At 43.8% G+C, this 13375-nt stretch overlaps 1 protein-coding gene across 2 annotated transcripts; it reads right to left on the reverse strand.

Annotated features, from left to right (window-relative positions):
- Nucleotides 1-6545: 6545 nt before the first annotated feature.
- RB195_016967 (uncharacterized protein) lies at nucleotides 6546-13315 on the reverse strand (the record flags this gene model as incomplete). 2 transcript variants are annotated; one of them, XM_064183740.1, is made up of 5 exons in its annotated part: nucleotides 6546-6586; nucleotides 10998-11115; nucleotides 12616-12750; nucleotides 13068-13188; nucleotides 13263-13315. In XM_064183740.1, 5 exons carry the CDS (start codon nucleotides 13313-13315, stop codon nucleotides 6546-6548), a joined length of 468 nt encoding a protein of 155 aa, XP_064039620.1. The 2 variants fall into 2 exon arrangements, with proteins under 2 accessions (XP_064039620.1, XP_064039621.1); XM_064183739.1 differs by lacking the exons at nucleotides 6546-6586; nucleotides 10998-11115 and having other exon boundaries at nucleotides 12457-12750.
- Nucleotides 13316-13375: the final 60 nt, after the last annotated feature.

The raw sequence follows: 13375 nt of genomic DNA on the forward strand, positions 1-13375 counted from the left end.
GATCCTTGCACTGCCCACGAGAGATCCCACCATGTAGCAATGTAGTCGACCATGTAGCCGACCAAAAAATTGCGATTCTCGCACTGCGTTCCACTTCGGTACCGAAAGGTTTGTAGTTCTCTGCTGTGCATTGACATTTTCGCCTATTCCAGCCCTCAGGCTGGAAAATACCGCAAAGCTATGCGGTTCAGATCGATAATACCAATCTTCAGGTTACGCACCATTCTTCAGATCATTTTAACCCGACTGTACGCTCGTACTCAACTGCGAACGGTTGTGAACCTTTTCGCTTCGGACACAAGCTTTTACGCCATGAATTAGGGGTAGATAGCTTTGGGCGAGCTTTTTACGACGAAGTTTTGTGCACAAGCGCTAGAAAGCCTCTGAAACTCCTTACTAATTAATAAACACGAAATTGAGGGTGTCCAGATCTCTTCATAAATAGATAGCGTTCGTGTTTAAGCCTTGGGTGTGAGCACGATCGCGCCCAATTCCTTTTCATTATCATAAAAAAACGGGACTAAGTCACCTAACAATGTGCCACGCCTGCGAGAGCAGACATAAGGGCCGTGCCCGCGAGTGAGCGGAGAATCAAAGCGCTGCTGGCACTGCCTCTTCCTCCCATTGGCACATACTTCGCGTACGTCTGCGGTTGCACGTTATTAGGTGCTTCGTAGGACAATTTGTTGCAACGAGGTGGTTTCCACGCGCTTTGGCTGGATAGTTAGGAGAGAACAGAAGATGATCGTGGTCATATTCACGAACTACATCCTAGGCTTGTCATTCGTGTAGAAATTCTAACAATCAATTTCATAACATGCTGCTTCTAAATGATTTGTAAGAATGCGTTGCACTTCCATTTGTCATTTCTAAAGCTGAGCAGATTCAATTCGAGTGAGAGCCGTCTGTTTGGTGCTAATTGTTTCAATGGATCGCTGGTGTCAGCCATAGGTACGACAGGGGGAAGCCGGGCCCATTTCAAGTGAAGGGGGTCTAGTTCATGAGATGTAGCGCAAGTGATGAAGGTAGCTTCGTAAAACTGAAGTGAAGAAGTGAAAGCGGTCCTTTCGCCACACGTCCAAAAGTGAAGGGTGTCGGAGCAGATGCTCCGACAATCGCATGTATGGCAGCTGACAGTCTACAAATCGCCCACTCTGCATTATTACGTAGCCCTCAACTACAGTAATCTCCAGTCCGTAGCCCATCATTTTATTGTTACCAGAAATTGTTGATATGGAGCAGGTGTGGTGCAGTCGATCAGAGGTCCATTGTAGCGACACGGTCGATGGTTCGAATCCGCCTTGGTGCAGACTAAGTCTTTCATACCTCGGGGTCAATAAATTTGTACCAGACTTGTGTGGAAATATCGGTTGGTCCCCGCAAGTCATTGTATTGGCCAATACGCGTTCCAATACCTCAACGATTACGAATTGGAGTAAAATACGTTGCCGCATCCCAAGTGGATTGATACGCCAGTGACTCTATCCTTTTAAATTGTTGTTACATTACAAATTTATTTATTTATTTATTACGCTCAAAGGCGTGCCTGAGTAACTAGCAACGAATAAATACAAAGAAACAACGGAAAACCAGCAAGTAGAAAAGAGTATAATTATGAATATGAATAAGCAGGGATAGGTCGCGCGAACAGTAAACAAGGGGCGATTTAGTAATTTCAAAAAGCACATAAACTCGACAGGGTGGGAATTAAGGCTCTTGGAAAATAAGTAAGTAAAGGGAGGCTATAAAAATTAGTGGCCTCAAATCACATCAGCCAGCAAGATGTCCTCATAACGGAATTAATAGGTACAACACCGGCAGTTCGGCAAGCGGGTACAAATGTGTGATCTTTTGCATTATTTCTGCGTTGTTCATTGTTTTTTCTCAATAAATGATTATATGATCGATGTTGTTATTGTCTAGTTGACTTTATTCGCGAGTGTTTTGATGACCACACATTATTGAATTGTTTGGACCAATTGATGTACGGATGTACATGTAGCCTGCATGCTTCATTGCTTCTTTCAAGTGGAAGACAGAGTTACGAGATTTAAAGGCAGCTTATCACGAAATTGACGTAGTATGGAAACATAGTAGAAAACACAGAGCTCGGGGAGTAGATTACGAACATGACTGTGACGCCGTTCAATTCCTCGCCCTAAAAACGGTGTTTGTTCCCACGGAGTACGTTAGAACGCGCCAATTATCTGTACTTGAATAGGGTGGTGAGGAGACCTCATTGATCTTTGACCGCTCGCTCGTGGGTGCGGGGCGTGCACAAAGGTGGTGCGTTGCAACTTATCTCGTGGAAAAGAAGGCCGTTTCACACGATTTTCTTATAACGATCCGGAAAAATTGGGCAGGACTACGCTCATATTCGTAGTCTACACTCCGAACTCCATGCTCTCATTAGGTTTTCACACTACGTCAATTTAGTGGTTTGCTACCTTCAAGCAAGACTTTTATACTATTGTTGTCGTCGACACCGATGATCGTGAAGATGCTTGGAATTAGATAGTCCTCGCTGTTTTCGTTGTTCTTGGCATGACTTACCTATATCGTTCCAGAGTCCGGCAGGTAACGGTCTGCCCACTCAAATTAGTTGCTCGCCTTTATTGTGAGCATTCTCTACCCGCCTCTGTCTGCCTTCAATAATAAACATTCCACTGAACCAGGATGGTCTGTTCAAAGAGGGTATTAAAACCCTTAGCCTGAAGCCGCCACTAAATATAGTAAAGTCAAAACGACGTGAAGCACACTGCAGTTGCGTGAGCGGCTGCGCTCAAGCAGATGCGGTGGAGCGTAGCGGTTAGGATCGAGTGAGCACCCTTGCTGGCACCGTTCATGGTTCCAACTCGATTCAACCGCTATCTACACTGTGCCGCTTCTAGCGCCATTGCTTACGCAACCGCATCCGCCGTTTTGACTCTACTATAGTCTGTTGGTACTCCAAAGAATTGAAAAGAACGTGAAGACTGAAGGAAGACCATCTGTGCTCACAAATAGGCGATACTTTAGGAGAGTCAAAACGACATAAAGGACATTGCAGTTGCGTAAGCAGTTGCGCACGAAGCGGTGCGGTGGAGCGCAGCGGTTGGGACCGGGTGAGGACACCTACTACCACCCTTCATTGCTGCATTTCTCGATGATCACATCTCCGACCGCTATGTAAACCGCGCCGCTTCGAGCGGAACCGCTCACGCAACTGCACCGTGCTTCATGTCGTTTTCACCCGACTATAGAAATCGATTTTTTTGCACTTGCCGTAATTACACTACTTCAACTAGGTAATAAACGTTCGTTTCCTAACATCTTCACAATCGTCTATATTAGTGAGTGGACGAAAACGACCAATACAACAAAGTCCAGGAACTTTGCTGTAGCTATGGATTGGATAGCTGTGCGCCCATATTTTACCCATCGCAGATCTGATGCGCTCTCGTACGTTCGTATCGTGATCGAAAGTGCGGTATGATCGATCTGCTAGATTGGATCTGGACAAGAGATGGAGTTTGATGTCCAAAAATGGTGCAAAAGTTTGACTGACGAGGAAGTAAAGCTGTGTTTACGTGACCAAACATTTTGGAACAATAGGAAGTAGCTCTTCGTTCCGCTTCTCCACTACTCGTACCCAATTTGTAAACGTTCTATTTCAGGATACTGCCTTCCACTTCATATTGCTTCATCGATACGTGAGATCAATCGATTTTTATAGGGAGTTTTTCTGTGCCAGATATCAGCCAGCAAACGTCTGGTACAATAAAGAGTGTCCTCTTTACTTGGATACTTTTCATAGCTACCGGCTGAGGGCTCCTCTGAAAATATAGCCGTGTAGCGATCATTTCCGGGAACAAACTAGTCCCCGCTCCCCTTTTTCATTCTTTACAACTGTGGATCGTTCAAAAATAAATGAGAAAAAGCGAAGGGAATGATGAAGATGTCAAACTCGCCTTATAGTCGCGTGTCCACTGTTCCATCGCTCTCTGTTTCAAGTTTTATGACTCAAATATCCATCAGTGAATGCTTCTGAATGAAGAATCATTCACGAGTAAAAAAATCGATTGTGGTGATCAATACAAAAAAAGATAGCGATTAACATATGAACATTAGAAGGCACAATTTTAAAACACAAGGCAACGACAATATAGTGATAAAAAGGTAGAAAAAAAAGTACTTGCTTCCATATAATGAATTACGTTCCAACCAATACAATATAGGAAAAAAACAGCAACCATGGATGTGATGAGAAGGCAGGTTACTCGAGATACCTGAGAATTTCACTCCTCCAAGAAAGATAGTAGGCTAGTCGGTAACGATGCAAAAATGAAGACACTGTGTAATATGGATGCTCTATTTTCCACGTCAAGCAACTTCGTTGCTAACCCTGCTGAAATTTAAAGAAAACCAAAGCTAAAAGAAGGAAGGAAATCGAGGAATTGAGTTGGGCTCAGAGCTCGGATTTAGACTTGGCCCTATTCACTACAAATGTGTGCTAGAACACATCTTACGGGATGCAGATAGAACCACAGGAACCATATTACGAGAACCACACTACGGGGTCAGAATTTTCTTCACCTGAGTTTATTTACTTCCTCCTCACCTGATAGAGGTAAGCTATCGGTTTTCATTTTTCAATTATCGATATGTTATTACAAGAAACATGTAGCTTTATTTGATATGTTATTACAACAAACACGTCTACATACATTGTGGGTTTATTGAGATGCTTAACTGATTTCAGGTCGCTCTCCCCATTCGTAGACGCATCGCGCACACATAGCTGAACATATTTGGCGTCAACTATGTGCTGACATTTTCACGAATCCTGTACGCAAATAACAACTTGCCTCACAACTAATGGGATGAAGGATGGCTGATAAGCATCAACAACTGTCTTTCTTTTGCGCATTTGCGTAGAGTGAGCGAGAATTGCGAAATCGGTTCAATGGGCCCAAAAGGATACAAGTTGTCGTCCTAGTCGTGCTATGGCTTTTTTTTTTGTTCTCATTGGCCTCGCATTGCTACCTAGGTATAGTCGGTTCAAAACGACACGAAGCACGGTGCAGTTGCGTAAGCGGCTCCGCTGCAAGCGACGCGGTAGAGATAGCAGTTGGAGTCGAGGTGGGAGCATTGCGAACTGCAGCGATGGGAGGTGCTATTATGGGTACTCACTCGATCCTAATCGCACCGCTCCACCGCACCGCTTAGAGTGCAGCCAATTGCTTAAAGGCATCACCCCACGAATCTGAGGTGGTGCAGATTTCAGGTGGAGTATTCGTATACGGGATGGGAGACTACGAAGAGAAAGGTGATTCCGTCCATTTCTTGCTAATTGCCGTAAAAAACGGCCCGGAAGATGCGGCGCCGCACAAGACTGGCGCGCTCCAATCGTACCTCTTGTACAAAATGGTGCGCCAAAACGAATGAAGCCGTATCTTCCGGACCGTTTTTTACGGCAATTAGGAAGAAATGGACGGAATCACCCTCCTCTCCGTAGTCTCCCATCCTGTAAAACAAAACTCCACCTGAAATCTGCACCACCTCAGATTCGTGGGGTGATGCCTTTAACTACACTCTGCTCCATGTCATTTTGACTCGAGTGTACATATTTAGACTTCGATGTTAGTATCGCAGGAGGACCCTCGCTGGCATCATCCGTCATTGCAGCTCGCGATGGTCCCACTTCGATTCCAACCGTCATCTCCACCGCGCCGCTTCATGCGCAGCCGCTTACGTAACTGCACCGTGTTTCACGTCGTCTTGATCCTACTATAGTTCCAGGACAGTCTTTATATGTTTTATTTTGAAGAATCTCTTTTTCTCCTTCCTTTTTCCTCGCTTTGCTTTGCACCTTTATGTAAAATGCATAATTTAAGTGTGTCGAAAAATGGCACTATGGAAGAATACGAGCAGAGCGCCTACAGCCGCGTGAAAAGTACTGACTTGTGGTGCAACCGCGTAGGTGGTCACACCCTATGTGAGACCCTCTGTAGTCCCAGTCTGCCTGCGGAGATGAGTAAAAGTCCCCGCCCCTTTGGCGACACAACCGATTACGCAATTGCACCACAATTAAAGTCATCACTCCACGGATATGAGGTGGTGTGGGTTTCAGGTGGGTTATGCCTATACAAGGTCGTTGATTATGGGGAGGAGGGTGATTCCGTCTATTTCTCTCTAATTGCCGTAAAAAAAACGACCCAGAAGATGCGGCGCGTGCACAAGACTGGCGCGCTCCAATCGAACTCCTTGTAGAAAATAGTGCGTCAGAACGCCCGAAGCCGTATCTTCCAAGCCGTTTTGTACGGCAATTAGGAAGAAATGGACGGAATCACTCCCCTCCCCATAATCTACTATCCCGTTTACGAATACTTCACCTGAAATCCGTACCACCTTAGATTCGTGGAGTGATACTTTTAAGTCTTCTGTTAGAAGCAGAACATGAGTTCACTGTGACACATACCTGTTAAAAAGACCAAAATTCGGAGCGCCGGGATCGCTGAAGCCGCCAAGACCATCGGCATCTGACTCTTCAACAATCACTTCGATTACTCCGTCCAAAAACTGCGACCGGTGGTGCGTATTTTATCTGAAACTTGTTAGAAACACTCAACATATTATTTTGACCATGCCATATGAATAATGGGGCATGTTCACACAAAAAAAATGCTGAGATACGTTAGTACTACAACTAATTAGGTGAAAATTTAGCTTATCTCTGACTTAGATTAGCTCCTCCCGCAAACAGGGTTAAGGGTAAAGTACAGAGGTTGCAAACACTGATGGAACAGATTCATTTATAAGTTTGAAAAGAAAAACATTTTTCCCACAGGAATTTTTGAAGGTCTAGCGACACATGTAAGTCCAGCTAGGCCCGAAAGGGTTAACGGCAGCGTATCACGAAATTGACGTAGTGGGGAGACCGGGTGGAAAACACAGAGTTTGGTGGTATAGATTACGAATATAAGCGCGGCCCGGCTAACTTCCCCTAATCATCCTAAAAAAAGGAGTGACGAATGCAAGAAAGCGCCACATTTCTACTTACTTTTCTATTCATTGTTTTTAAAATGAATAGGCTGCTGAGGATACCCCATTGATCCTTCATCGCTCGTTTGTGGATGCAGCGCGTGCACGAGAGTGGCGCATTCCAACTTACCTCGTAGAAATGAAAGCCGTTTCCCACGACATTTTTCAGGGCGATCAGGGAAGTTTGAACTACTCAAAGGCAGCATTCCTGGAAATTTCCGAAGATAGGACCTTCTATCAAGTAAACTGATGCCGATCAAGTAGACTGATGCTCGCACTCGGCAGTTTTTGGCAACGTTACCGTCCTCTAAAAGGTTTCTTGTGGACGATACACAAGGATCTGGAGACCAAGGGAACAAATTCTGCCGGTATTGGGAATAACGTCCATGCTTCGTTGTAAATCGTGGAGGGATAGCACGGCAATTTTAGTTAGATCCGTCTTCATTCATAAGCCCCGTAAATTGGGCTCGTAAAGATAAAAAAGGCAAAAACTGCAGAAGAGAAGAGTTTTACTGTTGCATCAAATAAGGTTGAGCCGGGCAAGTTAAAGGCATCACCCTCCGAATCTGGGGTGATGCGGGTTTCAGGTGGGCTATGTCTATACGGGGTCGTAGATTATGGGGAGGAGGATGATTTTGTGCATGTCTTCTTAAGTGCCGTAAAAAATAGCCTGGAAGATGACCGCGTACACAAGGCTGGTGCGCTGCAATCGAACTCGTTGTCGAAAATAGCGCCCCGGAACGCTCGAAGCCGCTTTTTGCCCTGCAATCGAACTCGTTCGGGCCGTTTTTTTACGGCAATTAGGAAGAAATGAACGGAATCACCCTTCTCCAAATACTCTACGACCCCGCATAGGCATAACCCACCTTAAACCCGCACCATCCAGATTCGTGGGATGGTGCCTTCAAGCGGGAAAGTAGGAGTAAGCACCTTTCAGAGCACTTTTCGGATTGATGGTAGCACGAAAATTGGAGTGAGGACGCAGAAGTTACGCGATTGCCTCTTCCAATAATCCAGTAGCGTTCATCTAATTTGCTGGGAAACGTCCGACGTCAAAAATCTACTCGACGTCTTCCCTTTAATTTGGCAAATCCACCATCCACCTGCTGAGAGAGAGGTTCAAGAAGTAGCAAGACCTCATCGCCAAGCAGTAATGATTACACTGGTCACTGTAATGAACACGTAATAATCGCTTTCACAGACAAGCGGATATCAGTTTTTTTTTTGTCTAGACCTGAACAACAGACAGGATGTTGGAATAGCCGAATGTGACGGAATCACGGATAAAAACTGCGTACTTCACTATAATCTATCATTAGGAGGGCAGTCGTGGCTGTCGCTGCAGTCCTTCGTCCACAATAAATAAAGGATAAAGGATGAAGTGTCTGGCGTTAATCAATCCGCTTGCGACTTGCGGTGAGGGGAGTGGGTAGCTGACGTATCAAGTTAGTGTTTTTTTTTTTTGCCCCAGACAAGTTTGGTTCCAATTTATCAACCTCGAAGGGATGAGAGGCTCCGTTGGCAGTCGGACGGTTTCAAACCATATCGGTGTCGAAATTTCATGTCATACTTAAACAAAATTGATTTTGATGAGCATGGTTGCAAAATTGACGTAACTCTAATTAATTCCCGAAAATTTCTGAACCAACATCTCTAATCAATGTGGATTACAGTTGTCGCATGCTCAGGGCTGGCGCGCTCCAATCCAACTCGTTGTAGAAAATAGCGCCCCGGAACGTCCAAGGCCGCATCTTCCGGTCCGTTTTTTACGGCAATTAAAAAGAAATGGACGGAACCACCCTACTGCCCATCATCTACGAACCCGTATAGGTACTGCCTACCTGAAATCCGTACTACCCCACATTCGTGGGGTGATGGCTTTAAAGGCAGCACATCGCGAAATGGACGATGTTCGAACCTAACCATGAAATGTGTTAAGGATTTAAGTTATAAGTACGAACGTTTCCACGCTCAATTCTCCCTAATCGTCTCGAAAAACGGCGTGGGAAAGGGCTCTGCTGCACGAATTTTCCTACGAGGAAGCTTTTTGCACGCGCCATTCTTATACACGTGCCACGTCTGCGAGCGAATGGACAGTAGCCGATGAACCTTACTCAGCAATCTATTCAAGTATTCATAATTTTATTTTACAGTCAATTTAAGTACTATTCAAGTAAAATTTGTGGACGGACTGTTGAGGGAACCGTCGCACATAGCAAGGTGACGTTGTAAGGTGTCTCGTAGGGAAATCGAATTCGAAAGCAGTTTCCCACGCCGTTCTTCAGTGCAACTAAGGGAGGGGATAAGAGTAAGGGTGTAAATCATGAGTATGGGCGTATGGCTACACCTCCAACACAGTTTCGTGGTATGCTTCCTTTAACAGGGAACCCTCTATCTCATGAATATCAACGGCTTAAAGTCACTACAGGCATAACAGGAATAAGGATCAATTTGCACTTATTGGGAAGGGGGTTGGGGGATTTCGCGTTTGTGTGGGAGATTTTTTTTCTTTTCTCCTTCAGTTCTTTCCCCGGTTTTCTTTATGTCCTCTCGTTTTCGCTGACACTCATTCCATCCACCTTATCCCTGAGCGTCCAGCTCCAGTAAAAAATATATTGGAGTACGGAAGACCAGTTTTGTTTTATTTTTCGCAAGATCATTTTTTTTGCAAAATATTTTTCAATAGATCTCTAGTCTTAGCCAAAGATATAAATGCCCGTAGTGTCAACGAATTCTTGCCATCTTTCTGACACCTAGTGGGGAATTTCTGTTTTCGGATCTGCGGTAGAAGAAATCTGGAATTTAGGCACACGTTAAAACGACATTATCTCCCGGTGCCCCTAATATTTTCCAGAAATAAAAATCGTCGGGAAATTTAAACACCGGAGAGGAATGTCGGAACTAGAACACTTCGTTGTGATCCCCCATATCTTAACTGTCGAAGGGATAATGGATTACTCCGTCACATTGAATACGAAGCTTTCATTGACATTTACTGAAGCTGTGGCTAGGAATGGTACGGAACTTCATGAACAACCAACGTTTCGGCGTTATCGCCTTCGTCAGAGCCTGGAAAATTCAAAGAAATTAGTGATTTATCCCCTCAAACCCTCCACACATCTAAAAAAATTATCAGACCCCAAAAATGAACAGAGAGAATGAATGCACTGCGATCACAAACGACCTATACCCATTTGAAGACCAGTTATCGGGCTTTCCATCTACGCCATCAACGAGGCGGGCCGATAGGGTCCCATATGAGAGCCGTTGTGATTAATAGTTGTGTGATACGAGGTGCGCTGCTACGTTTTCACTTCATCATATGAGGTAAGTACAAGCCGATACGATAATATTCAGTATGGAAAATTGTCTAAACGTTTTCTGTGGGATAATGAGGCGTTTGAGAGGATAACTCACAGATAGCTATGATTCTTTCCATTCTCTGCTCTGACGAAGGCGATAACACCGTAACGTTAGCTGTTTATCAACGGATCAGTATACAGTCGGGTCAAAACGACCTGAAGCTCGGTGCAATTGCGTAAGCGGCAGCGTTCAAACCGGTGGAGCTGGTGGTTGGAATCGTGGTGGGACCATCGGGAAGTCCTTAGTACTACTAGCCAGAGTCTCCATCGATCCTCATCGCTATCGATCTATCGCTGACGCAACTGTGCCGAGTTTCAAGTGGTTTTGACTCGAATATACCAATCTTGGCTGCTGCTCAAAGCTGATCAGTCAAAAACTTACTTCAGTCCTTCCCATATGGAAATTACCTTCATTGAAATGGGTTAGTGTTAATAGGTTAAACAAAAAGTGAAGATACTTGCTAGGTCGAAGCGAAAATAAAAAAAGAAGTACTTTGCAGACTCGGATGAAGACGAAGAAGTTGGAATATCAGACTAAAGAGAAGTAAATAATAAAATAAATAAATAAGAGCTAGATAATAACAGATAGAATCTCTTAGCGCAAAAACCTACATGGTAGAATATTGTTGAAAAAAGCCATGGAGAATCCAGAATGAAAATATACATCCTGAGCAACTATACCATGTATCACATGTGACCGTTGAACGTTATCGATTTCATGAACGGTGCACTAAATTCACCAACCCCTATTGTGCACTCAAAACAATAATAGGCGAATAAATGCAGGTACATAAGTTGAACAAACAACCGTTTGAAACATAAAAATAAATGATAGGCACGTGGGAAATTCAAATAAATAGTAATAATTATTAAAAAATAACAGAATAATAAGTAAAAATAGAGCTCACAGTCGAGAGAGGATAGTAATCGACACACATATGATGTCTAGCTCACTTTATTCAAATCTTACTTATGTATATCCTACAAGTTCTGTTCTACAAGTTACTCAACTCCTAAATTCCTACTAAAACCTCACTTTGAATACACCACTGGGACTTCATTGTATGTATGATATGAAGATCACAAAATGAGATCAAAAGTTCCATAATAGGATTGATTGTCGATCGTTAGGTCAGAGGTGATCGAACACTATCCTCGAACATCTCTCCCGTTATTAAATCCATGGCGTGGTCTCCCTTCGAATGAGTGATTTTAAAAGGTTGATCCATTCAAAAAATATATCATAAAAAAGAAGATAAAGACTAAATTTGAAGAAAAATCGTTTCGGATGGATCGTTTCGTCTCTATCTAGACGATCCACTTTTAGATTAGCGTCCCCTGAGGCTCCTCAGTAGGGAAGGGAGGGAAATAAATAAAATAAATAAAATAAGTAGTAGTAAAATAAAATAAAATAAGTAGTAACATGCAATCATGTATTTCGATAGGGAGGAGTTCGATAGGGGGAGGGACTCTCCCCAGGTGAAGGGAGTCTACCTCATGAAGTGCAGCCCAGGTGATAAAGGATCCCTTCGCCAAGTGTCCAAAAGTGAAGGGGTCCCTTGGAAAATCGTACGAAAGTGAAGCGGGTCGGAGCACCGGCTCCGGCTACCGCATGTATGCATACAGGAGTCAGATAAATAGTAATACATAAAACAATGAATAGAAGAAAAACTATCTAAAGAAGATAGGTGAAGTTTAGTTGGGGGAAGCACTCAACCACGGTCTCAATTCTGGAAGCTCTATCTTCCTTTTATCTCTTGGTAGTCTCCTTCGGTCTCTTTAGTTTAATCCTCTAGGACTAATGCTTAGGTTTCAGGGCCCGAGTGACTTAGTTATTTTCTTCCAGAAATAAGAGCGAGGTTGAGTGCTCCCCTTCGTAACCACGCTTTACTCAGAAAGGTTAATTGATGTTTGCAAACATCTCAAAATCAGTAAATTTGGTCCCCCTGGTCCCCCAACATATGGCATCGTCATAAGAATATTTAATTATTTATTTATTTATTTATTACGCTCAATGGCCTGCCAGTGGGGTAAAATGACAATGTTAACACCTACGCATCTTCCTATTTAGTTATAAAGAAAGCTTCAAACCAAAATTGACCTCGATGCTGGAAGGAAATGGACAGTGGAGTTCTGGTGGACACACAAACAAAACGCAAGCATTAAAAAATCCTCCGCTACATAGTATTGGAAGTCTTCTCGACAGATCCTGGGATTCCATTGTTACAACCAGTAGTACTCGAGTATCCATGTATGCCAAGCAACCCATATAAACGCACTGGTCGAACGCGTTCACGGGAAAAGCTAGAGATGAGTTGTAGATTGCGGGATCAGGGTTGGTTCCGCCCATGTCTCCCTGGTCGTCCTAAAAAAAAGTGGCGTGGAAACCACTATAGTTCCTACGAGGACTGTTAGAACGGTCCTCTATGTGTACGTTCTGGTCCCCTCAGCAAGTTATTCATAGGTTTCACTTGAATGGGCAGTCGAGAAGAACTCACTGGCTTTCGACCGCCGCGCAGCTGGTTGCGGCGCGTGTGCAACGTAGCGCGTCCAAGTGTAATCGTCGTGAAAAATGGAGTCTTTCACGCCGTTTTCTACTACGATTAGTAAGAGATGGGCGGAACCACCTCTGATACCTCAATCTACGACCCTGTATGAAGTTTGTACATCGAAAATCCATACCACATCAGATTCGTGAGGTGATGCCTTCAAACAGGGAAGGATGATATTTGCTACTTCGAATCGGAAATAGAACGAAATGCTTTGCAGACTCGGAAGAAGACGAAGAAGTTGGATTATCAGACTAAAGAGAAGTAAATAATAAAATAAATAAATAAGAGGTAGTTAATAATAGATAAGATCTCTTAGCGCAAAAACCTACATGGTAGAATATTGTTGGAAAAGCCATGGAGAATCCAGAATGAAAACATACATCCTGAGCAAGTATACTATGTATCACACGTGACCGTTGAACGTTATCGATTTCATGA

The sequence above is a fragment of the Necator americanus genome, chromosome II (genome assembly GCF_031761385.1).
Source record: "Necator americanus strain Aroian chromosome II, whole genome shotgun sequence".
Taxonomy (NCBI): domain Eukaryota; kingdom Metazoa; phylum Nematoda; class Chromadorea; order Rhabditida; family Ancylostomatidae; genus Necator; species Necator americanus.